Consider the following 27,291-nt stretch of genomic DNA (forward strand, 5'->3'; position numbering starts at 1 on the left):
TAAAGGACAGATTTTTGAACACAGCAGGGGAAGGAAAGGGTGGGATGATTTGAGAGAGTAGCACTGAAACATATACATTTCCACATGTAAAATAGATAGCCAGTGGGAATTTGCTGTATGATGCAGGGAGCCCAAAGCTGGTGCTCTGTTACAACCTAAACGGGTGAGATGAGGGGAGAGGTGGAAGGGAGGTACAGAGGGAGGGGACATATGTAAACCTATGGCTGATTCACGCTGATGTATGGCGGAAATCATCACAATATTGTAATCATATTCCAATTAAAAAAAAAAAAAGAATCTGCTTGCCAATGCAAGGGACATAGGTTCAATCCCTGGTCTAGGAAGATTCCAGAGAAGGCAATGGCAATCCACTCCAGTACTCTTGCCTGGAAAATCCCATGGATGGAGGAGCCTGGTAGGCTGCAGTCCATGGGGTCGTGAAGAGTTGGACACGACTGAGCGACTTCACTTTCACTTTTCACTTTCATGCACTGGAGAAGGAAATGGCAACCCACTCCAGTGTTCTTGCCTGGAGAATCCCAAGGATGGGGGAGCCTGGTGGGCTGCCATCGATGGGGTCGCACAGAGTCGGACATGACTGAAGTGACTTAGCAGCAGCAGGGAGATTCTACATGCAAATAAGCCCTCGAGCCACAACTCCCGAGCCCACGTGCTGCAACTACTGAAGCCTGTGTTCTGTGGGGCCCACAAGCCACAACTACCAAGCCTGGGCACCACAAGTACTGAAGCCCTAGAAGCCGTGCTCCACAGCAAGGTGCCACTGCAATGAGAAGCCCGTGCATTGAAACGCAGCATGGCCCCCACTCTCTGCAAGTAGAGAAAGCCTGCACAAAGCAACCAAGACCTAGCACAGTCAAAAAGAAATACAATTATATACATAAGCTACTTTCTCCAGAGCGGATAATTGAGAGCTGTCTACGTACAGGCATATGGGCATGACTCTTAGAAACCAACTGTCATAGTAAATCCTGAAGAGATGTGTGTTACTTATCAAAATTAGAACCAGGACCCAGACTTTCAGATAAGCTTCTTCAATTACCCAAACAGGATAGGGTAAGAAGAAAAGAAACTTCTTCCTCTCAGGCCTTCCAACTTAAGCCAGCTCAAGACTTCAGTAAGCCTAGTAAAACAGGAGGAGCTATGGTGATGTTTTTTTTATTTTAAAGAGATCTTACAGATTAAGCTCAGTTAGTTCACCTTAAATAATACAGCAAGTGATATTTTTGTTCTACTTCTTGCAATAATATTTAAACAACTAAAGCCTTAACTTATCCAACTCATTGGTTGGAACAAACCAAGAATCCAGAAGGTGATGAAGAAAGGCTGCTCTCTCCTGCCTTAAAAACCACTCCATGGTGAAATATGGAAAAGCCTCGAAAGATGATCATGAGATTTATGAGGGAAGTGCACATTCTGTCAGGCATTAATTCTGTAAGGGCACCCTTACCGATATAATCTGGAACCTTTTTGCCCTTATATGAGAAACAGAGTGTCAGATCCATGCACACAGAGGGCAATCCATTTTCAATACAGTCAAAATTTGTCCTATTTACTGACTCGGGATGGTTTAAAGAAGCTTCGACAATCACTACAGGTCTTGTCCTAAGAAGGAAATAAAATTAGCAATATTAATTGCACAATTATTTTTCATTAAGGTGACAAATACATTTGCATTGTCAGTTTCCACTGATCAAGTAATTTCATGAAACTGCTTAATAGCATATATACATATATACACACAATTATATTTTCATGTATGAATCAAAATAAAATTTTATTAAAATCTCTAAAAATATTGACTGAGATGATTTAAGTATATATCCAGGTAAGATGGGCGAAGTATCCTAAAGTTCAATAATTAAATTTCAGAGTACCAAAAAGAGTGTTATGAGGTCACCATCATGCTGATTTTAAAAACTGCCTCCCATCATTTACAATTAAGCCCAATTGTCATTAAGCGGTGAAATCTATCAACCTTACCTCAGCAACACAGCAGAATCAGACCGAAAAGCACCAACTGCTACATCTGGAGGAAGAAAAAAATAACACAGATTAATGATCATCATTAGTCAAAGAGAATTACTTTCAGCCATAAATACTTAACTACATATCACCTTGTGACTATATCAAAATACTATTTACAGAAAATTAATTAGAAAAGATACGCTTACATCTTAAGATTCATTTCACATGTGTCTGAATCTGCTCATTTACAATGACATTCATCCCTTTATCATATAATATAAACATAAACATTATGATATAAACATATGATATAAAGACAGCCTTACTAAAAGAAAATTCAGTTTTTGGACTACGAACACTCGCTGAGATATCTCCTTTCAAATTACAAAAAAAAATCCTCTTCTTTTCATCATCATATGTTTGATTTATTCTCCTGAATGCTTTTAACTTTTTTGAAAACAAGGAATAAAATATTAAGTAACTAACAGTGTAAAAGCTTAGTAATTATTTGATTACTTCTGACCCGTGTGTGAATTCAAAAGAGTACTAAAAATGAAGGAAAAAACTCACTAGTAAATCAACACTTTTTTCTACCAGTTGTATGTACTTCACTGTAAAGCATCACCCACAACAGTGCTTATTTCAATATATAAAATATAGTCAACTTTATACTCACCTAGATATCCATTGTTATCTGCATCAATTTGTCCAGATATAGACTGTCCAAACATACTTAATGAGTTACTGATTTGACGTCCTTCAATTCTCTGAAAAAATAGTAAAGTTGACTGGGAAGCAGGGTTTAAACATCTAATATCCCAGAGAAACAATGATTGAGTTAAATAATGAGCCCTGACACATTATTAACAAATGCATTGTAGTTAAGGTAAATACATGTGTCTGGGAGAAAGAGTAGTCGCCGTCTTGAAGTGGAGAACTGACATCTGTTTTGTGACATGAAAAAAACTGCTTCCTTCACCTTGTGAGCAAAGGGAAAATTATGTAGTAAAGATCTCCTGAGACACTCCTGACACTCTCTCCTCAGTCTTTTTTCAGGCTCTGTGCTTATTTCCCTGAGCAGCAGGAGGAATCAAACTGATCATAAGAAAATTAGACATTTATGATCACTTAGTGTAGCCTACTTCTTAGATTTATAATAACCATCTTGTTTGGCCAGATTGGCTTCTAGTATTTGACAAGGACAACTCAAGTCAGATATGTGCTTGCTATTCCACGTGTCTAATCTCCTGTGCAGACGTTGATTTACAAGCATCAGAGTTGTCCAAGAGAATTCGGATTCTTTAATAGACAAATATATCTCTTTCATGTTATATCGAGGATCATTTACCCACCTTGCCTAATCAAAAATAACAGTATTAGCTAAAGTTTCCATAAGAGTATCTTTGGAAAGATTTCTCTTCTCTGCATGTGCGTGTAGTTTTTTTCTATGCAGTGAATTGTCCTGATTTTTCAAAATATGAAATTAAAGTCAGAGTTAGGTCAGGAAACCTTAATAAAGTGCTCTCATCTCACTGCTTTGCACTGAAAGGAACACAGAGTTTCATTTGAGTCTTTGCTCTTCCTGTGCAACCTCCATGGAAGATGGGGCTTTAGCCATGAAGCGAGACAGTTAACCAAATCCACATGGGCTTACTTGGAAGAGTAGGGGTATTACCTCAGAACATAAATCTGAGGACATGCAGAAAGAAATCAGGAAGAGGTTAAAGACAAAGTAGAATGGAAGTGAACCAGAACTCTTGTTTACGGAAATAAAATGATTTCATAGAGTTATTAATGACCTTAAAAATGAGACCATCTACTGTTATTATAAGAAAATGGTGAAACAGTATTAAGTATTTGAAAGCACAAGAAAAATAAGTACATGTTAACACTGGAAGTTTTAAGAAGGATTTTATTACCAATGTTTCTTTTGAAAATAGACTAGTATTATCCCACCTGTGAGAAGGTTGTTGAGATCCCATCTACTCGGCCATTGTAAATATAAATAGCACCTTGCAAGTCATCTTCCTGTGGGGCTCCAATAGCAACATCTATTCAAGAATTTAAATGGCAGAAAACACTCTTAATGCAAAGAATGAGACTCTGAAAACTAGCCTTCATGCTCTTTACTTAATATCACATAGGAAAACTCCTTATCAATAAACAATATTTTCACTGGACAGAAAAAAATATATACAATACTCTCATTGTCATAACAATGTACAGGATTGTACGGTCAAGTCTGTGTGTGGAAATTCGAGTCTTATGGCCTTAGAGGCAGGCTAAGAGAATGGTTAAGGACGTGGGTCCTATCGCCAGACCATCAGGGCCTGGCCCCAGCACTATCCGGTGCCCAGCTGTCTTTATGGTTGTTCAGTCGCTGACCCCATGGACTGCAGCACACCAGGCTTCCCTGTCCTTCACTGGACCCGACTCTTTTTTTCCTTTGGCCATGCTGTATGGCATGTGGGATCTTAGCCCCCTGAGCAGGGCTCAGACCTGCACCCTCTGTGTTGGAAGGCAGATTCTTAATCGGGGGACTGCCAGGGAAGTTCCTGGGCCCGTTTCTTCACCTCTCTGTATCTCCGTTTTCTCAGTTCAGCACAGGATCATGGAAGAACTCACCTTGGTGCCGAAGAATGTAACTCATGTGAAGTGCTTAGAGCAGTGTGTAGCATAGAATCAGTTATTATCATCTCTAAATAATATAAACCACAAGAAACTTTTTGAGTTATAGGTTTTACTTATTTCCAAAGTGAATTCTAAATTAATTCCTGTTCCAATGAAGGATATGTTTTCATAAGACCAAGAGAAAATGGAAACTGAATAACATGCTTAAGTGCTATAAATACAAAGTACACAGGAGGAAAAAAAAGTTTATAAGAACATTTCATTGTCTTTACCAAATATTATGCCAATTTATTTGGGTATATTCATATATTTTTAGAGTGATTTTTTTTCATATTACTTTAACAGAAACTAAAATACAGAAAGTTTGCTTTCATGATATTTATCACTATTCATCAGATCTAAAAGTTTTTCAACAACTACAGTTGTAATATTGCACTGCTTTTCATTAGGAATAAAACTCTGTGCCAAATGCTGCCCAATTTTAAAAATACAAAACTTTATTTTATTCTAAAATTAAATAGTAGACACACCTTAAGCCTGTTTTGCTTAGACATACCAAACCTAGCCTCTTTTAACTTGTGCAAAGTATTTTCAATTTTTAGGTACAAAATATATCCATTCATTTATTCATTCAGTGGAAAACTACTGAGCGCCTACTGCATACCAGATATGTGTCAGAGTATCTATAGGACACCACAGGACAGGGTCACAAAAAGGAACTGATAGTCTAGTGGGGAAGCTGCTGCTGCTGCTGCTGCATCGCTTCAGTTGTGTCCAACTCTGTGCGACCCCAGAGACGGCAGCCCACCAGGCTCCCCCGTCCCTGGGATTCTCCAAGCAAGAACACTGGAGTGGGTTGCCATTTCCTTCTCCAATGCATGAAAGTGACAAGTGAAAGCGAAGTCGCGAAGTCGTGTCCGACTCTGTGTGACCCCATGGACTACAGCCCACCAGGCTCCTCTGTCCATGGGATTTTCCAGGCAAGAGTACTAGAGTGGGATGCCATTGCCTTCTCCCTAGCGAGGAAGAACAGCAAGTAAAAATAATAACATGGCATGCAGGGAAAAGGTGGTGAAAATTAGGGAAGACTTCTCATAGAATATGATGGCCAAAGTGAGATTATAGTAGGTCAGAGCCAGGTGAAAAAAGACAATGTTCGGACAGAGGACACATCCTGTGCCATCGTAGGGGAGCAAGAGGCAGCACGGCACGAGGGAGAGTGACAATTTGGAATAGTTGGAGCCATTTCTGTGCAGATGAATAAATCAAGCAACATAATGGGGAGGGAGAGGAAGAAGGGGAAAGAGGAGACAAGGGTGAGTGAGGAAAGAGTAAGGGAGGAAGCATCCTGTAGCCACTGGATACGAGCCCACTTAGCAATGTCATTCATGGGGCGGGGGTGGGGGGGTGCACGGGTTATACTTCAACCATGTGGCTACTCCTGAGTACCTATTAACAGAATTTTGTACCTTGATTCTTGATGATAATATAGGAAACGATAGCAAGTTGGGTTACAAAGCTGATACTGCAAGAATTCTGTTTATCAGTTACTAGCACAAGTGATCTATATTAATAAAAATATCTTGAAACAATACAAATGAACCTTTTCAGCTGAACTATTAAGCCAGCCCAGATCAATTTAATTCCAAGCAGAACATATTTAAGTATATTCAGACGCTGGCTTATATATAGATCCAAACTCTTCCTTCCTAAGATGAAACTTGGATCTCTTATATAATGTCCTAAAGTTCCAGCTATCATTATAGAAATAAGGAGAATACATTATTAATAATAAAATGTTTTTCCACCCCTGTGCAACTTAGTTGGGACAAAACCTAGAGAATAAACATGGAGATATTTGACAACTTTAACTTTTCATTTGAACATTTATTACACTGTTAGTATAAACCATAACAATTATCATTAGTATGACCATAACAATCTAACATCAGCTAGTAATTATATACTGTTTACAAGGCAGGCATTGTGCTAAAGGCTTAACATACAAAATTCATGTTATTTTCACATAACCCACTATAACTCATGTAACTCTCTCAACAGCACTGTCAAATACTTTTTGATCCTCACTTTTTTTAGATGAAGAAATTGAGGTAAGAATAAAACTCGCTAAAGGTTATAGAGCTAGGATGTGGTAATGTATGAAAGTGTTGGTCACTCAGTTGTGCCTGACTCTTGGTGTCCCCATGGACTATAGCCTGCTGGGCTCCTCTTGTTCATGGCATTCTCCAGGAAAGAATACCGGAATGGGTTGTCATTCCCTTCTTCAGGGAAAACTTCCTGATCCAGAGATCAAACTCAGGTCTCCTGCATTGCAGGCAGATTCTCTACCCGTGTAAACCATCAGGGAAGCCTGGATGTGGTAGGATGCGGTAGAGTGGGATTTAAACCCTGCAGTATGGCTCCAGAACCTGTACTCTCCATCACCATGCTCTATAAAGTCATTAACATAGAGTTATGACCAACACCCTCCCCTCCTAGCACTTGTTCCTCTACTGTGTGAAAGAAATGTTCACTATGTGACTTGATAATACATAAGAATCTCAGGACCACATAAATTGATATAGCATATAGTTCACAATTGTAGAACTTTATTATGGTTCAGCTCAAAAAAATATTCAAAGATACAGTCTAAAAGTCAGATGAGTTGCTCAGATACTAAAGAATCTGCCTGCAACTCAGGAGACTCGGGGTCAATCCCTGGGTCGGGAAGATCCCCTGGAGGAGAGAATGGCAATCCACTCCAGTATTCTTGCCTGGAGAATCCCATGGGCAGAGGAGGCTGGCAAGCTACAGCCCATGAGGTCACAAAGAGTTGGACACAACTGAGTAACACTTTCACTTTCCAGACTCAACTTGGAAAACATAAACCGGAAATAAGTGGTCCTGCCAGAACCATTTTATGGCTAAAATGCTATCTGTCTGTCTGTCTGATCATATTGGTTGAATAGGTTTGTCTATTACCTATTCTGTGAAATGTTTATGCTGGACTCTTGCCAAATTGATCGATTATCATCTGAGAAAATAGCTTGTTTTGCTTTTCTAAGGACACAGGAAATATATTCTAATATATTCTAATTTTTTCCTTTTGAAGAAAAAAAAGTGATGTCACGAATGCCAAAATAACTGAGGTCTACTATGTAAAGCATTACAAAGCTGTGCACAGTAAAAGGACATGAAGTCTGATCTGCATCTAAGACTGGAGGTGGAAGGAAAACAAACAGGTAGGGTTTTCCTCTCTTTTCTACACAATCCCACATACTCTACCATGAACAGGAAGTGACTTCACTCATATCCCAGAAAAATAAACTAAGTTAGAAGATGGGGAAAAAGAACAGGGAATCACATAATGAAAAAATAAAAGACAGATGCCTTGCTGGCTCACCCAGACAGATATGGTAGGATGGAATTAAAGACCTCAGTGAAGAGCTAGAACACAAAAAGCCTACTTCCAAGCCAACATGGTCTTGGCTAGCATCTAAAATGCGTAAAACACACACCCATGGGCAAAACAGAAATGCTCTTCAGTCATAAAAAAGAAGGAAATTCTGTCATTTGTAACAACATGGATGGGCCTTGAGGGCATTATGCTAAGTAAGTCAGACAGACAAAGACAAATACTGTGTAATCTCACTTGTATGTGGAATTAGGGGAAAAAAATCCGCATAGAAACAGAGGTCAGATTGTTGTTTGTCAGAGAGTCGGGTAACTGGGTAAAGGCGGTCAAAAAATACAAACTGCCAATTAGAAGATCAGTTAAGTCTTGGGGATATACAGCATGGTGACTGTAGCTGAAAATGTTGTATATTTGGGAGGTGCTAAGAGAGTTGATCTTAAAAGTTCTCATCACAAGGAAAAAAATTTGCAACTAGATGAGGTGATGCTGCTGCTAATTCGCTTCAGTTGTGTCCGACTCTGTGCGACCCCATAGACTGCCGCCCACCAGGCTCCTCTGTCCACAGGATTCTCTAAGCAAGAACACTGGAGTGGGTTGCCATTGCCTTCTCCAATGTGAGGTGATAGATGGTAACTAAACACTGTAGTAAGCATTTTGCAATACACATATATGAAATCATTATGTTGTATACTGTAAACTTATTCAATGTTACATGCAATTATAACTCAATAAAACTGGAAGAAAAAACTGAATTAGTAAAAGATATATGATGTTATAAACATGCACTAAAATGAATCAGAATTAATGTGGCCACTGGATGTAAATATGTTGTGAACTATATATGAAATCATAAATAGCACAAAATATGCTGGAATACTGCAAACATTCATTTGAATAATAGTCTTCCATGCATATAGATATTACCTTTAGAAGATGTGCGCTAAGAACTCCAAGACACAAAGTGCTGTATGAAAGCCAGGTTTCTCATATTCACTCAAATTCTGCATCGTGCCCTGAAGATTTCCTCTAAATTCCCCCTTTCTAAGTCTCCTGGACAACACATTTTCTGCCTGTCTTTCACATAACTAGAAAATTGTCTTGGATTTTCCCAAGTACTGGAGTGACTTTGATAAGGGAACCTGCCTACTATCCATCACATTTTTGTAACTCAATCTGTTTATAAGAATCATTCAAGTTCATCACTGACATTTAGATACTACAAAAAAACCATTCCTCATGTGCACATATACAAATATGTTCAATCAAAATAGTGAATATTCTTCTTAAGATCTGTCAATTAAAACAGGATGTGGAAAGAATTTTTTCATGTCTTAATCTGATACTCCATTTGAATGTAAAACTAAAAAAAGTATGCCACTATTTCCTTCATTTACATTCATTATGGCACATACTCTACAGCTGGCATGGTACAACTGACAAAAAATAAGTCCTCGATAGATAACACAGAATTGATGATTAATTGTGAAATGTAATATCCGTCTTAACATTTTACAGATATTTTAATGTAAAATCTAATGTGTAATCATAACCACAAAGATATATACACATACTATAAAAGTATGTTTATGTCCTTTTGTTTTAAAAATAGTAAAATCCAGAAATGGCATCTGTAGGCCAAATTATACTATTTCACATTCAAGAGGGCTCATTGGAAGCATATTTTCAATAGCCAATCAGCATTCTCCTTGTAGAATACTATAGTTTAAATATTTAAAGTAGAATGAAGCATTTAGGCAAAACAAGATGCAAAGTGAGCCTTTACAGCACTTCCTCAATTATGTCCAGTATACAAGGGAGTTTTGACCTACTCCTACCAGATACAAATTGCCAAAACCATTTCCGGAAGATAATTCTGAGTCTTGAAAATATCAAATACTTATTTGCTGAAATCTAGAAATTATACACTCTCCTTTCAAACCCATTCATTATTTTAGGCACAGTTTTAATGGACTTAGTTAACCACTTAGAACTAGATTGAAGTCAGCACATTTTAAGAGAGAAGGCTGGTAGAGGCAGATCCTTCAACAGCAGGACTGATACCTCAGCAACAGTCACAGTGCTGATGAGACCATCCATCCCATTGCTGAAATGCATCCCTATCAAGTGGCAAATAGCCCCTGTCTTCGAGTCTGCCGGTTTCTCCCTTCCTACTACTCAGGATTCTCTCCTGGGACCCCAACCCCCCCACCATCAGACCCCCTTTCCCCACAACAGGACAACCTGAACAAGGAGAGCCTGGCTCAATAAGGGGCTTTCAGAGCCGGGCTAAAGCTCTGCAGCCAGCCGCTGCTGGGTTTTATCAGTGTCTTACTACACTGATAGTTAAATATATGATCCAATGAGTCTGTGATACACATTTTCTTCCACATTTTCACATTTCTGAAATCAGCATTCTTCTTAAAATAGAAAAATAGTGAGTCTCAGTTTAAGAGGCACCATTTTTTAGGGGCACATAAAATAATGACTTAAAACAACTTACAATCAAGGGTGCCTGCTGTGTGCTAAGTCGCTCAGTCATGTCCGACTCTTTGAGACCCCATGGACTGTAACCCTCCAGACTCCTCTGTGCAAGGGACTCTCCAGGCAAGAGTAGTGGGGTGGGTTGCCATTTCCTTCTCTGGGGGATCTTCCCAACCCAGATTGAACCTGTGTCTCTTAACATTTTCTGCACTGGCAGATGGGTTCTTTACCACTAGCACCAATGGTGCCTTAGAATCAATGAAATGAGGTATGTTCAATATCACTCTTTGTTGAAGGAATAGTTGACAACTGAGAAGAAATCGGGTATAACACTAAAGAAAAAAAAAACTTAGCATACCAGTCTGCCTCCATTTTCTATAGAAAGGCAAACAACATAAAACTCCAATTATATTCTCTCCCATGTCCAATTTTTAAAACCGGAAGTCAAATACCAAATTAAACGATTTTAATTACCTTCAAAGCCATCATTATCAATGTCGCCAAGACTGACTATAGATTCCCCGAATCTTGCAGCGTATTTGTCACTTCCAATGAGCTCTGTTTCCATTTCGTTCATTGCTGCTCCCTAGATAGAAACAGGGAGAAAGGTGTCATTATAACACTGACAACTTGACACATGATTTACTATTGTAATTGGATATGGATTTTTTTTCTTAACGCTTCAAACAGGTTGGACAAACTAGTCTGAGCTTTAGTACACACATCTCAGTTCAATTCAATAAATATTTATCAAGTATGTCAACACATATAATAGTATGATTAGAGCTCAGAGGACAGAAAAAATGTCAAACTCATGATCCCTAGCTTTGAATATCCAATACATTATTTTGATGATTCAATTGAGCAAATATTTAGTGAGTTCCTAATAAAGGCAATGCACTGCGCAAAGGATGAATGAGTGAAAGAGGACAAGGCAATGAGTGTGTAAGACACTCCCTTCCCCGAAGAAGCCCCCAGTTAAGGGAAGGCATAGCACAAGCATGTAAATGACTAAGAGGTACTGCTTTGCAATATGAGCAAGCAGGGAGAGCATACTAACTGTGAGAGCCAGCAGAGATTTCATAAAGGAGGTGGTTGTCAAGGTGGCACTAAAGAATGGGCAAAGTTTTGATACTTTGGGAAACTGACCAGCAAAATACAAATTGCAAAGAACTTTGCTACCTTGGTTTACTTGGCTAATGAGCAGTATGCGCAAATGAATAAGACAAAAAGAGTAAGACTGGAGTGGGTGGGACTTTGAATGCCGGGTGAAATTTATTCTCAACTTAGAAAACCAGACAGAGCTACTGAAGGTTTCTGAGTTGAGGAGTTACATGACTGACTGGCCTTGGGAATATTTTTCCAGCAGCATTGTAGTAGGAGTTGGTCAACTGCTGTCTCTGATTTTGGAAAGTGAGTTATTAGACGCGAAATAATGTTTCAGTGGATTTCCCTGGTGGCTCAGTAGGTAAAGAATCTGCCTGCCAAATGCAGGAGACACAAGAGACTTGGGTTCAATCCCTGGGTCAGGAAGATTTCTTGGAGAAGGAAATGGCAACCCACTGCAATATTCTTGCCTGGGAAGTCCCAAGGACAGTGGAGCATGGAGGGCTATAGTTCATGGGGTCACAAGAGTCAGACACGACTTAATAACTAAACCACCACCATCACAATGTTTTAGTAGGAGTTGTTGCAATAACAGCTGCCAGATCTCTTTCCAAACTCTGATCATGTCACTCCCTTGTATTAAAAAAACAAAAACAAAAACACCATGTACAACTCATCATAGATCTTTTAACTTCTCAAACAAGTCTGTTCATCATTTCCATAGCACACACATATTCTTCCCTTGTGAAGTGCCCTTCACCTTTTATTTTCCAGCTAAAAAAATTCGATTCTTGTTTTGCTCATAGGGAAATGCCTAAAGACCATAAGGCATTAGAGACTCCAGAGAGGATGAGGAGATAAGACAATACAAGGGCACTGAGCTTCAGGGGGAGAGTTTAAAGAAGTGGTGATCACTCTTCTTCAAGTATTCTCCAGTCACAGAACAGTGACCAAGAGTTCACTCAGGACCCCTGAGAGCTCTTTCAGCAGAAGTGGAAGCCAGCATTCATTCAAGTATCATTCTTTCTTCAGTTCACTCAAAAACAATTCCTGAGCACCTAACTTGTCCAGGATTCTTTCAAGCCCTGACGAAATAGTAGTAAATAAAACAGACGATTCCTCTGCACACAGTGTCTATACTCCAATAAAAGAATAGACAGACAATAGCAAAGGGAAAGTGAAGTCAACTCTTTGCGACTCCATGGACTGTAGCCCACCAGGCTCCTCTGTCCATGGGATTTTCCAGGCAAGAATACTGGAGTGGGTTGCCATTTCCTTCTCCAGGAGATCTTCCCAGCCCAGGGGTTGAACCCAGGTCTCCTGCATGGTAGGCAGACATTTTACAATCTGAGCCATCAGGGAAGTCCAGACAATAGTAAACCACACCAATAAATAGCAATAACCTCAGATATGCACATGACACCACCCTTATGGCAGAAAGTGAAGGGGAACTAAAGAGCCTCTTCATGAAAGTGAAAGAGGAGAGTGAAAAAGCTGGCTTAAAACTCAACATTCAAAAAACGAAGATCAAGACATCCGGTTCCATCACTTCATGGCAAATAGATGGGGAAATAATGGATATAGTGACGGACTTTATTTTCTTGGGCTCCAAAATCATTGCAGATGGTAAACGTAGCCATGAAATTAAAAGACTATTGCTCTTTGGGAGAAAAGCTATGGCAAACCCAGACAGCATATTAAAAAGCAGAGACGTTACTTTGCTGACAAAGGTGCATCTAGTCAAAGCTACGGTTTTTCCAGTGGTCATGTATGGATGTGAAAGTTGGAGCATAAAGAAAGCTGAGTGCTGAAGAACTGATGTTTTTGAGCTGTGGTGTTGGAGAAGACTCTTGAGAGTCCCTTGGACTGCAAGGAGATCCAAAGCAGTCAATCCTAAAGGAAATCAGTCCTAAATATTCATTGGAAGGACTGATGCTGAAGCTGAAACTTTGGCCACCTGATGCGGAGAACTGACTCATTAGAAAAGACCCTGATGCTGAGAAAGATAGAAGGCAGGAGGAGAAGGGAGCAGCAGAGGATGAGATGGTTGAATGGCATCACCGACTCAATGGACATGAGTTTTGAGCAAGTTCCAGGAGTTGGTGATGGACAGGGAAGCCTGGCATGCTACAGTCCATGGAGTTGCAAAGAGTCAGACACAACTGAGCGACTGAACTGAACCAAACTGAATGTCAAGTAGTAGTTATTGTCTTTTCACAGTTAGGAACAAGAAGTTGGAAGGCAACAAAGGAAGAATAACATAGCAGAGGTTTTAAAAGTGGAAATCAATGATGAAATTAACCCCAGTATTCAATGCCTCTATTGAGTGGTGTAGAAGTGAAGAGTGAACAAGAGGGTGGTCTAATGGGAGAACTCTTCCCTTGCCCTTTAAACAAAGGCACTTCACTTTTATCTGTTTTTCATATTGGAATTGCTGAAGATTTCAATGGGAAAAATGGTTCTTTATTGCCTTATATTAGGTATCTATACCACTGTTTAAACTGTTCTCAAAAACTTTAGTTGTAAAAAGAAATAAAAGTATGTAAAATGAGGATGTGGCTTCTATTAGAGAGACCATTAATTGATAGGAGAATGTGAAATATCTATATAAGAAAAAGTAACTCGTGATTTCACTATTAATGAGATAACAAATGATCACTTCACAGATGATACTGTTTTACTATTAAATTTAGGTTTAAACAGTCTAGGATATGCCAGTGCATAAATGATTTTCCTGCTCTATATTTGGAATTTTAAGGATCTCTCAGCTTTATAAGACTCTTTTCTCTCTTAAATTGCAATGAGTTTAGTATAGTGCTTAATATGCATGCTTATTAAATGCTCTCACTGATTAAACAAAATACCTTCTAGAAACATTTTATTTTGTAAAATCCCAAATAAAAATACCGTGACTTAAGAAATGAACCAATTTTCTCACAAACCTGTTATTGCTCTTAAAGATATAGGCCAAGAAGACCCCATTAAGGCTCTATCTATTCTTTCTTTTGATTTGATGCCAAGAAGACAGACTGGCAAGATAAGGCCAGTAGAGTTCCCTAAATTGAATGGTCAAGCGGTCAAATTCTACTCCAAAATACCCCTAGAATTGAAAACTCAATCATAAGCAAGTAAACACTTATTTCTACAACTACTGCATCTGCTTTGGAATAAACTACGTCAGTTTTACATTCTTATCAGGAATATAATCTATGTGAATTGTGCAAATTAATATCTTATCAGAACACATCTTGCTTTCAACTGTTTTCAAATCAAGAAATTAAAAACAGTTCATACTTTATCTTCTATGTCTACTAGTGCTTTATAATTACCAAATTCTATGGGGACATTCACTGTCAAAGTAATAGGACATCCACATTTTTAGGGCCATATAAAAGTTATTCTTTCAAATTAGAGTTGCACAATGCAACTGAAAGAAACTGCAACTCCCTGGGTGAACACATACAAGCTGTGTACAGAGAAACTCCAGACAACTGATCTCATACTTTCAAGATACCAAAATGGGGCAGCAGCCCATTCATCATGAAGTCCCATTTCATTTTTAAAGCATCAGTATAATATCACAATTTTTGCTTTTATCAGTAGAGTAAGCCTAAAAAAATTTATAGTCTCAGAACTTTGGAGTAAGTAGAGCAACAGTTATGATCAAAATCCCATAAACAGCTTCCAATCTGCGTGCAATCAGACTTACGGAACCAGAGTTGATGTACACAAACACTCTTCCTTCTTCCCTGATGGTGCTCTGCATGGGAGCTCCCACGAGTAGGTCTGAGAAGCCATCTGCGTTGAGGTCCACGGCACAGATAGATGCTCCAAAATAAGACCCAAGCTGCTCCAAGGCAAACCAGATCCAGTCATTGAGAAAAAAGCAAGAGTTACTCACCAAAGCCCTCGGTGATACCAAAGTTAGAGACATATTACCTTTTTACCTTTCATTTCATGTAAGATAGTTAGTTCTTTTGCATCAATGCTGAATATGTATGCCTGCAATGGGAAAAAGAATTAGGAAAGATGAGATGATTCTCACATTAAAAATGTTTCATTCAAAACATTAATTTTCATAACTTGTAATTGCTCAAATATATTTTAAAAAGATTCTTTCCAGAGTGATACAAAAGGTTTAGGGAACCAAGCTCTCAGGAACAATCCTACTGTTCCTTCAGAGAGAACACAGAAACTGTTGTTTGTCTCAATTTTCAAAGTAAGGTTCATGTAATAATGTAACAAAAACTAGAATGAGAAGTAACATTTTGTTCTTTCTAGTCTTACCACAACTGTACCAGGAATGTAGATGCCTCAATTTCTCTTCGGCTATAAACTTCTTAACCATAAATGTATTCCTTGGAATCTTGAGAAAATTCTATCTCAGAAACAGTTACTCATAAGAAAGAGCCTCATTTAACTTGTGTAATCTTCCTGAAAGCTTTTCTGCTCAATTTTATCTAAAAGCCACATGACCTTCACCAATCTTACCACTAAATGTACAGTGCTCATTATTTCCAGATTCACTGCTGAGAAATTTTGCAGTTCGTCCTTTAACATCTTATTCTCTTATGCAATCTATTTGAACCATTTTTAAGGAATACATTTTAAAAATGTAATTCTTACTTTACCAATCTGTTCATGTTGAGGGGCTCCTCCAACTACCTCAGTACTGTGCGGACTCCGAAAATGACCGGCTCCAACTGAGTATCCTTCAAGAAAATGGATGGAGGTGTGAGAACCGTCATTTGGAATGAGTGAAATTCATTATCATAAATCCACTTACAGAATTAATCATAAATCCATTCAGAATTAAATTTTAAGACTGAATTCAAAATGACTACACTGAATAGAGTCAGACACAACTTAGCAACTAAACCACCACCAATATGGCTTATATTTTTAAACCTTAGACACTGAAGCTAGCTCTTTTAAATATGGTTTGTTAGTTTCTGCAGTGTCAGGCAGGACATGCTAGTTTCTAAGATTACAACAGAAACTTTAGTGTAACTTAAGGTTATAACAGAAACTTTAGTGTAAAAGATAATATTTTGAACTTCATGTAAAAAAAATCTTCCTAAACTTCAACTTTTCTTGCCCTGAAAACTTTCTATTATGATAAAATTGTATAATTACAGACAAGGTAAAATATTTTTATTTCATTATGTGATAAAAGACATAAACTGTTACATTTTTTATAATGCTTCAGCATATCCTTCACCCTTCAACAAGTAAATGCTAAATTGTAAATGAGCTTCCTCTGTTTTAAAATAAATTCTTTCTGCTTGAAGAGGGGAAAATCTTGCTTTTTCTTATTATAATTATTTCTAAGTATAGGCTGTTTACATTTAAAGCAGGTTTAAACAAATCTGTATATCTTAAGAAGCTATGGGAAAAGCATTCCTTTTACGATGACAAGGGAATTAATGCCAGAAAAAGATCTTAACTTTCTATAAAAATAAGGACTATAGATCATCCTACTGCTGACTTATTAAAGAATAATAAGATGAAGGATAAAAATAGTTATGCTCTGGGGAATATTCTAAGAGCTTCTGAGGCCAAGGTCAATGAGCTGTTTTTGGACCCATACTCTTCACAGTGCTACCCATCTGTCCACAGTGCTCTTCTCAGTCCCACTGACTTTCAACTGGCCCTTAAGGAAACTATATTTACTCATTCACATGATTAAATGAGTTATTCATGTAGAATATTGACAAAAGCCCCCAGGAGATGACAGGCATTCAATAGATGCTACGTTTATAACAACAAGGTGACTGCATAAAAATATAAGCTTACAAGTGATTTACTGCAAGAGAATAAATTAAACCAGGAGTTCCAACCTAAGAATTATATATGGATGATAATAGTTACACATGTAAAATATTAAGTTAACTAAAGTTTCATAGACTATAGCCTTAAAGAGGCAGTTTCTGAAACGGCTTTTTAGTTACTACTGGCCATTTTGATCTTTTGAAGATATAATTTCCCTTATTTATAATTACTAGTGTCTGTAAGGTAGAGCTAATTCAAGTTTGTCGATTTTTACAGTACCTAAATAACTTCCAAATTTTACTTGGTTGTGTTTGTCTAAGAAAGCCTTGTATTTATTTGTAGTCATATTGTACACAAAAAGAGAGCCAGTCCAATAGAATGATCCTGGAGCTCCCATCACAATTAAATCCTGTAAGAAAAAGAAAATTTATCATCATTTAAAAGTTTAATCTCACCACCCGAAACCTCCTCCAGATATACATGTTAAACAGTGATAAAAATAATTTTCATAAATTTCTGAAATATAAGCATTTAATGAGTTTAAAAGCATGCCCCAAAAGCCAGAGAAGCTAGTTAGTGAACTTTCACCTAAAATGAGAATTTCAGAGAAGAAATGCTGAAACTCTCACTTCACACTCATTGCTGGACTTTACAATCAAAGGCAGAATCATTGAATACTAGAGTAAGCTGTGGGGAAAAAGGCAATGTGGTTTCTATTATAGGAAATCATATCTGGGTAATTCATTAGCGCCCATTACAGAGATAATCATGTGCTGCCAAAGAGTAAAAAATGGACTTAATTTATTTCAATTTGCAAAGTCAATGACTAAGTTCCTTAATAATGTTAGCTTGGAAAAATATAACTCAAAAGGAACTGGGACATATTTGATGATAAATGTAAGAATTTAGAAAAAGGAAACAGAGGAAAGATTGGAATGAGTAGACATATTTGTCTGGTGAAATATGAAAACTTTCAGCAATTAAATCTATTTGATATTTCTAAATTTCCTAAACGATCCAAACTTTGAAAAAAGATGTCAATTTAAACATAAGGTAAGGAAGAAAGCATTATTTTTCCACACTAGGCAATATTTATGGAAATTATTAACCTAAAGTTTGATACAGCCTGGCTACATAGATTTAGAAAGCATTCATAACTTCATAAGGGGTTACTCAGAGAAAGTGGGAGGTTTAGAAGTTGAGTATAACTGTATATGTGGTAGTGTTAGAAAGAAAATAACATATTTGGGAACATATCTTATTTAAGAGGATATTATTAAGTTCTTAAATCTCCCAATTCTCATACTTCTAATGAAAAATGTTAACTTATATGCTCCGCCCCAATTAGTAACTAAAAATAACATACTTAGATATTTTCAGTGCTTAAATTAACAAATGATATGGCTATTTTTTGATTTCTGTTAAATTCTTAATGAAAGTAACTTTCTTTTTTTTTAAATTTTATTTTATTTTTAAACTTTACATAATTGTATTAGTTTTGCCAAATATCAAAATGAATCCACCACAGGTATACATGTGTTCCCCATCCTGAACCCTCCTCCCTCCTCCCTCCCCATACCATCCCTCTGGGTCATCCCAGTGCACTAGCCCCAAGCATCCAGTATTGTGCATCGAACCTGGACTGGCATCTCATTTCATACATGATATTTTACATGTTTCAATGCCATTCTCCCAAATCTTCCCACCCTCTCCCTCTCCCACAGAGTCCATAAGACTGATCTATACATCAGTGTCTCTTTTGCTGTCTTGTACACAGGGTTATTGTTACCATCTTTCTAAATTCCATATATATGCGTTAGTATACTGTATTGGTGTTTTTCCTTCTGGCTTACTTCACTCTGTATAATAGGCTCCAGTTTCATCCACCTCATTAGAACTGATTCAAATGTATTCTTTTGAATGGCTGAGTAATACTCCATTGTGTATATGTACCACAGCTTTCTTATCCATTCATCTGCTGATGGGCATCTAGGTTGCTTCCATGTCCTGGCTATTATAAACAGTGCTGCGATGAACATTGGGGTACACGTGTCTCTTTCCCTTCTGGTTTCCTCAGTGTGTATGCCCAGCAGTGGGATTGCTGGATCATAAGGCAGTTCTATTTCCAGTTTTTTAAGGAATCTCCACACTGTTCTCCATAGTGGCTGTACTAGTTTGCATTCCCACCAACAGTGTAAGAGGGTTCTCTTTTCTCCATACACTCTCCAGCATTTATTATTTGTAGACTTTTGGATCGCAGCCATTCTGACTGGTGTGAAATGGTACCTCATAGTGGTTTTGATTTGCATTTCTCTGATAACTTTCTTTAGTATAGACTTTTAATTGGTCTTGGGTGACACAACCATCTAAATATTACTATTTTATCAATACATATGCTGAATACCAAGTGGTAAAAATTAAGTTGTAATATACTCATATTTAAGAGATATTATCTGAGTATTACTCAATCTTTATTTCAAAGCATAATATCAGTCTTCTAAGTCTTCAGAAGAATTAAAATTCTATATGTAAACATCTATAGCAGCTATTTTTTGGACTATTACCTCTGTGTAAAAACTAGATATTCCAGCTTGACATGATGCAAAATTCTCTCCAAATTGTTTCACATAATCTAAAATAAAGTAGAAAAACAATTAAGATTTCATTTTAAAATAAAGACAAAATCTGCATAATTTTGTTTATTTATAAATCCTTATAAGTATGCCTTTTAAAATCTATTTTACAATAATATTATTTTAAAAATTAGTAAAAGTAGTTAAATTTAAGGTCACAAATCTCTTCCATGTTGATCTTCAAAATATCCCTATGAAATAGCAATAGAGGTATCTACGCAGTCTCTTTTTCAGGGGAAGAACAAGCAAAATACAAAAAGTTGTCAGGTGAGCATCTAAGACAAGAGATAGGATTTATGGCTCCCAGTCCAGGTTTCCATTTAAAATAGGCTTCCTAGATTTTGCCCAGCTGTAAATCACATAGTCAAGATCTGCATGGAGATGGAGGGTCTCTTCTCACAAACCCCCCATGAATGTGTGCTTTGTGAAACTTACTATGGGCACAAAGCTTGCTTTTCCTGAAGAACTGACATAAGTAAACCTCTGTGAAGACAGAGGACCACATCTTTGTTTCGGTTTTGCTAACCAGAAATGTTGAATAAATTGGTAAGTCATTTATAATTACCACTCCTTGTCATGCTTTTTAATTCCTTTTTCTGTTTTCCCTGCTCCTATATATTTTTTAAGTTTAAGTTTTAGTTGTCTTAGGTTTCTGCCATCATGTTTTTTTTTTCCTCCATAGGATGTGGCTAAGTGTGTGTGTGTGTGTGTGTGTGTGTGTATATATATATATTAGACTTCCCTGGTGGCTCAGACAGTAAAGCATCTATCTACAATGCAGGAGACCTGGTTTTGATCCCTGGGTTGGGAAGATCCCTTGGAGAAGGAAATGGCAATCCACTCCAGTACTATTGCCTGGAAAATCCCATGGACAGAGGACCCTGGTAGGCTACAGCCCATGGGGTCGCAAAGAGTCAGACACAACTGAGCAACTTCACATCCATCCATCCATTCATTCATATATATATATGAATTCATATATATATATATATATATTTGGAGTGCACATTGTCATCCATGGACATTATCAACCCTTTCATAAAGTTACCCAGAAAACACATGAAAAAATGTAATGGACCAAAATCTATACCGAAGGAGGCACCGGCATTTAATGAAGGAAGCAGCCAGTGCAGGACAAGAATTGCAGCACCTGAAGCATCCAAGTGCATCATCTCACACGATTAGAATAGTCAGAAGTGGTTGCTGGGTCAGTTAAAAGCACCAGACATGGGGCCAGCTACATGGGGATGGATGTTGCAGTTGAAGGGTATCTCTAGCTTGCATCTCTATTAGACTGTCAAAACAATCTAATAGAGATGCAAGCTAAAGATTTTTTCAGCCTATACAGCTAATTCCTATCATCACACTTTTATGCACTTGATTTTGAAGGAAACTGAGATCAGCAAGGGGAAAGGCTTCATCTGGACTGGAGATTATGACTCAGGCTGGCCAGTCTGCATTATAGAGAGATTGAAGACCTCAAATGATCATGAGGACCTCCACAGTCAATCAAAGAGAAATGTCCCAACTGTAAAATATTTTAAAATGTTAACCATAAACTATTATGAAAAATGGGACAATAGCTAGAGTAAGTTTTACTGCAACTAAGAAATTAAAATCCACCTTTTATCTTCTTGGCATTCAAAGACAAATTAGGAACACAGCTGATATGACCTTTGCTATGATATCAAATTCCAGGCATGAAAGAGGCCAGTATTAATAGAATCAATGTAATTTGGCTTCGTGCTCCAAGTTTTGTCAAGTAATAGAAATTGCCTTTGGGCACTGAGGTAATCATTTTGGTTAAAACAAACTGGAAACTGTCATTCACATATATTCTTTCTAAAGACACATATTCAGAATTTTAGTTCTGTTACAGGTATCATTTCTTCAGTGTTCTGTTGACATTCAACTCCAACTGCTTGTCTCAGTTTATGTCCTGGCTCTGTATGCACTAATGCTACCTATGACCTAAAATTTTTATGGGAAAGACCTTTCAAACTTACATTAGCAATTCCTTGCAGTTTCAAAGAAAATAAGTGAATTCAAGGGGGAAAAAAAAAAAAAGACACAGTGAGTAGAAAAGATCTGCCCACATTTATATTTTAAATTTTTCTGAATCTTGTTGGAAGTTAAAGATAAAGCAAGAAACAATTTTCTTCCTCCTAACCAGATTTTTCAATCTATTTCATAATTTTACTGAATTGAGAATATATTTAATGCTAAAATTGAAAATTATAAACTAGATGCTAGAACTATTCAAACGAATAGTTTGCAGAATTCCTAGCTCCAAAAAAACCACAGTTGTTCAGTCACTCAGTCGTGTCTGACTCTTTGTGACCCCATGGACTGTAGCACACCAGGCTTCCCTGTCATTTACTATCTCACAGTTCATTTTTGAAAATTGAAACTGCAATTGGATTAGCAAAAAGAGAAAAAAGGAAATAATAATATGAAACATTAAAGAGAACATAGCTGTTTTCAAAGATCCTCCCACCGCTAACCAAGTATCCAAAATTGAAAAAAAAAAATTTAAAGGCATTCACATATTTACCATGCCTTACCTTGATAGCATGGAGCTATTCTTTTACTCAGTTCTGTTCGTAAATCAGAAGGCATTCCATAGCAGACACCCGTGGGGAGCTTAGACTCAGTCCTTATGTAAAATATATTTTTCCATCTATGCCCACAAGTCTGAATAAAACATAAAAGTAGACCAAATGATGTGAAAGTCACACCCAGGGTATCTGGTTTCACGATGTGATCAGGGAACTATCCCAACAACCTACCACAATGGAGCCGTTTTCTCCAGGCTGTCTGGAAAGTGTGACCCCCAGCCATTGATTATCTCTTTCTTCTAAGCAAGTCTTTCCACAAGGATCTCCAAAAGGGCTACCTACAGTGTTGGAAAATAATTTTATCAGCAGTTATTTGAAAACAATGTTATTCTGCAAGAACAGAGAAAATAAGCATGCATGCTCTTCCCCAGTGGTTTTTCCTCCAGCTTCTGTGGAATACCATCTTTCCCTGCTTCCCTGTCATCACATATTCAGTGCATACTGTGGGGGTAACCATGAGTTACTCTGTGCTAACATAATTGCTCTCTCACTGTGATTTTTGTTTGTAGAAAAGACCTCTGATTGGCAATACCAGGAAGAGATGGCCTTCATATAGGAGATCGCTAACCAGCATGACTAAGAGGGGGTAAACCAGTTTAAACCAACATGGGCTGTGCAAGTTTAACTGCATTATGCAATGCTTGGCAAAGAATGTGCACCTTTGTCTTGATCATTTATCTAGCAATGCCAGCAACATTACCAGAGCGCTTTCTAAAACATTTCATGTACTGAGACACTAAGAATAGGAGGACTACAGTATGGTCCTCAACATTTAAGTCACGGTTTGTTGAAGCTGGAAGATGATGACCGTGGGAAGCGGCTGTATGTAATTAACATACTAACAATGCCTACCATTTTAAACAAACTGCCCTATGGTTTACAGTTAGTGGAACTGTGATGTTTTCAACAAAGAAAAAAGACTTTGAAAAACTGAGATTATCTTAGTATAGAAGAAACTTCAGAAGGCACTTTGACAAAGACATGAATAGCCAGAAAGCCAAAAATAAAATATTACACATAAGCAATACTTCTAAAACGTACAAAAAAAAAAAAGTGATATTCCCAGTGACTTTTTCCTTATTCTGTTAAAATCACTTCTTTGCTTTATGGCTGGGATCCTATATTAACTATGATTTCAAGTAAGTGGTTTTGGGGGAGAATAAGATGCAGCATATTAAGATTCCTTTTGCTGCCTATTTCCCCACACTTCAAATGCATCGTGACAGGTCCATTGCACTTGAACTTACTTCTAAAGGCAGATAAATACATTTGCATCAATTTGACTGCATACAGACATGGAACCTGAGTTTTTAAACTTAATTTTAGTGCCAAATTTCATTCATTGATAGGTACCATACTCTAAATCATTAGGCACCTACCACCTTAACCCCTAGATAAAGCTTCCTGGGCAAACTCAGAATACTTACACAGATAATGTAGTATTGGAAAGTGAAATTATTTGCAGTAAGTCTCCTGGGTAAGAGAGAATTTAAGGAGTGTGGAAAGATATTTGTGTATACATTTGTTCATTCTCTACCATGAAGTTCAGGACAAACCAACCCTCCGACATAGCTAACCTGAAGAAAGTTTCTTAGCCCCTTCTCTGGAGATTGATTTCATAGGTCCAAGGGAGGCCCTGACTACCCAGGTGTTTTTCATGATCTGGAACACCATTACTATGCTATGTGGATCATCTTTTTTTGGTCGAGTTTCTTGCAGAATAGTAATGTCAACTCCCACCTCCTGGTAGTGCCTGCCAAGAGCGTGAGACAGAGGAAGACGACTAAGGACAGGTCTAGAAAGACAAGGCTGGGCTTCATTAGCAATGGCTACTTGGAACGGGCTTCCCAGGTGGCTCAGTAACAGAGTCTCCTAGCCAATGCAGGAGACATGGGTTCAACCCCTGGGTCGGGAAGATCTCCTGGAGGAGGAAATGGAAACCCACTCCAGTATTCCTGCCTGGGAAATTCCCTGGTCAGAAGAGCCTGGTGGGCTACAGTCCATAGGGTTGCAAAACTGTCAGAGATGACTTAGCAACTAAACAAAAACTTGAAATGGAAAGGAGATATTGCAGCAGCCTAAACCTTGACCATGGATGGAAGCATAAGTTTCTCTATTCAACTTAATAAAGAAAAGAAGGGACAAGGGGGAGGGAAGGAGAGAAAGACAATTATATTGTAGCATGCAGCTGCTGCTGCTAAGTCGCTTCAGTCGTGTCCGACTCTGTGCGACCCCAGAGACGGCAGCCCACCAGGCTCCCCCATCCCTGGGATTCTCCAGGCATGAACACTGGAGTGGGTCGCCATTTCCTTCTCCAATGCATGAAAGTGAAAAGTGAAAGTGAAGTCGCTCAGTCGTGTCCGACTCCTAGCGACCCCATGGACTGCAGCCTACCAGGCTCCTCCATCCATGGGATTTTCCAGGCAAGAGTACTGGAGTGGGGTGCCATTGCCTTCTCCGATATTGTAGCATAGAGTGGGTCAAGTCTAACACAGAAAGTGGTTACTATGGCTACGTTACGCCCATGTAATTGAAAGAAAGTGGAAGAATAACAAACAAGAAATTTTAATTTTCATTATGATACAAATGTTTGACTTTTTACTAAAACTTCTATTTTTTAAATTAATGTCAAAAATAGATGATAAATGGTGGATTCATCTACTCAAAGTTGTGGTGGCAAGAACACACAGAAGAACTGTACAAAAAAGTTCCTAATGACCTGGATAACCATGATGGTGTGAAAACTCACCTAGAGCCAGACATTCTGGAGTGTGAAGTCAAGCAGGTCTTAGGAAGCATTACTACAAACAAAGCTAGTGGTGGGGATGGAATTCCAGCTGAGCTCTTTCAAATTCTGAAACATAACACTGTTGAAGTGCTGCGCTTATGCCAGCAAATTTAGAAAACTCAGCAGTGGCCACAGGACTAGAAAAAGTCTGTTTTCACGCCAGTCCCAAAGAAGGGCAATACCAAAGAAAGCTCAAACTGCCACACAGCTGTGCTCATTTCACATGCTAGCAAGGACATGCTCAAAATTCTTCAAATTAGACTTCAACAGTACATGAACCAAGAACTTCCAGATGTACCAGCTGGATTTAGAAAAGTCAGAGGAACCAGAGAACAAATTGCCAACATCTGTTGGATCAAAGAAAAAGCAAGAGAATTCCAGAAAAACATCTCCATCTGTTTCATTGACTGCAACGAAAGCCTTTAATTGTGTGGATCACAACAAACTGTGGAAGATTCTTAAAGAGATGGAAATACCAGACCACCTTACCTGCCTCCTGAGAAACCTGTATGCAGGTCAAGGAGCAACAGTTAGAACTCAACATGGAAAAACGGACTGATTCCAAATTGGGAAAGGAGTATGTCAAGACTATATATTGTCACCCTACTTATTTAACTTACGTGCAGAATACATCATGCAAAATTCTGGGCTGGATGAAGCCCAAGCTGGACTCAAGATTTCTGGGAGAAATATCAATAACTTCAGTAATGCAGATGACACCCTAATTGCAGAAAGCAAAGAGGAAATACAGAAGTTGAAAGAGGAGAGTGAAAAATCTGGGTTAAAAGTTAACATTCAAAAAACTAAGATCATAGCATCCAGTCCCATCACTTCATGGCAAACAGATGGGGAAAAAATGGAAACAGTGACAGACTTTACTTTCTTGGTCTGCAAAATCACTGCAGATGGTGAATGCAGTCATGTATTTAAAAGACGTTTGCTCCTTGGAAAAAAAGCTATGACAAACCTAGACAGCATATTAAAAAGCAGAGACATCACTTTTCCAACAAAGTTCCATACAGTCAAAGCTATGGTTTTTCCCAGTAGTCATGTATGGATGTGAGAGTTGGACTATAAAGAAAGCTGAGCACCAAAGAATTGATGCTTTTGAACTGTGGTGTTGGAAAGACTCTTGAGAGTCCCTTGGACTGCAGGGAAATTCAACCAGTCCATTCTAAAGGAGATCAGTCCTGGGTGTTCATTGGAAGGACTGATGCTGAAGCTGAAACTCCAATACCTTGTCTACCTGATGGGAAGAACTGATTCATTTGAAAAGACCTGATGCTGGGAAAGATTGAAGGTGGGAGGAAAAGGTAATGACAGAGGATGAGATGGTTGGATGGCCTCATCGACTTGATGGACATGAGTTTGAGCAAGCTCCAGGAGTTGGTGATGGACAGGGAAGCCTGGCGTGCTGCAGTCCATGGGGTCAAAGTTCAGTTCATTTCAGTCACTCAGTCGTGTCCAACTCTTTGCAACCCCATGAAACACAGCACACCAGGCTTCCCTGTCCATCACCAACTCCCAGAGTTTATCCAAACTCATCTCCATTGAGTCAGTGATGTCATCCAACCATCTCTTCCTCTGTCATCCCCTGCTCCTCCTGCCTTCAATCTTTCCCAGCATCAGGGTCTTTCCAAATGAGTCAGCTCTTCGCATGAGGTGGCCAAAGTATTGGAGTTGCAGCTTCAGCGTCAGTCCTTCCAATGAACACCCAGGACTGATCTCCTTTAGGATGGACTGGTTGAATCTCCTTGCAGTCCAAGGGACTCTCAAGAGTCTTCTCCAACACCACAGTTCAAAAGCATCAATTCTTTGTCACTCGGCTTTCTTTATTATCCAACTCTCATATCCATACAT

General features: G+C 38.3%; 1 protein-coding gene across 1 annotated transcript in view; it reads right to left on the reverse strand.

Moving 5' to 3' along the window:
* The window catches only part of ITGA4 (integrin, alpha 4 (antigen CD49D, alpha 4 subunit of VLA-4 receptor)), a 93,584-nt gene that overhangs the window by 47,276 nt on the left and 19,017 nt on the right, over positions 1-27,291 (reverse strand). Inside the window, exons 3-14 of the mRNA XM_010833848.1 lie at positions 22,815-22,921; positions 22,590-22,719; positions 19,957-20,024; positions 17,672-17,801; positions 16,247-16,332; positions 15,560-15,622; positions 15,330-15,467; positions 10,988-11,099; positions 3,943-4,037; positions 2,663-2,753; positions 2,002-2,047; positions 1,469-1,623 (exon numbers count right to left, since the gene is read on the reverse strand). Of these exons, the coding sequence (XP_010832150.1) occupies positions 1,469-1,623; positions 2,002-2,047; positions 2,663-2,753; positions 3,943-4,037; positions 10,988-11,099; positions 15,330-15,467; positions 15,560-15,622; positions 16,247-16,332; positions 17,672-17,801; positions 19,957-20,024; positions 22,590-22,719; positions 22,815-22,921 (1,221 nt within the window). The remainder of the gene's footprint in view (positions 1-1,468; positions 1,624-2,001; positions 2,048-2,662; positions 2,754-3,942; positions 4,038-10,987; positions 11,100-15,329; positions 15,468-15,559; positions 15,623-16,246; positions 16,333-17,671; positions 17,802-19,956; positions 20,025-22,589; positions 22,720-22,814; positions 22,922-27,291) is intronic.

The sequence above is a fragment of the Bison bison genome, unplaced genomic scaffold, assembly GCF_000754665.1.
Source record: "Bison bison bison isolate TAMUID 2011002044 unplaced genomic scaffold, Bison_UMD1.0 scf7180017863946, whole genome shotgun sequence".
NCBI classification, from domain to species: domain Eukaryota; kingdom Metazoa; phylum Chordata; class Mammalia; order Artiodactyla; family Bovidae; genus Bison; species Bison bison.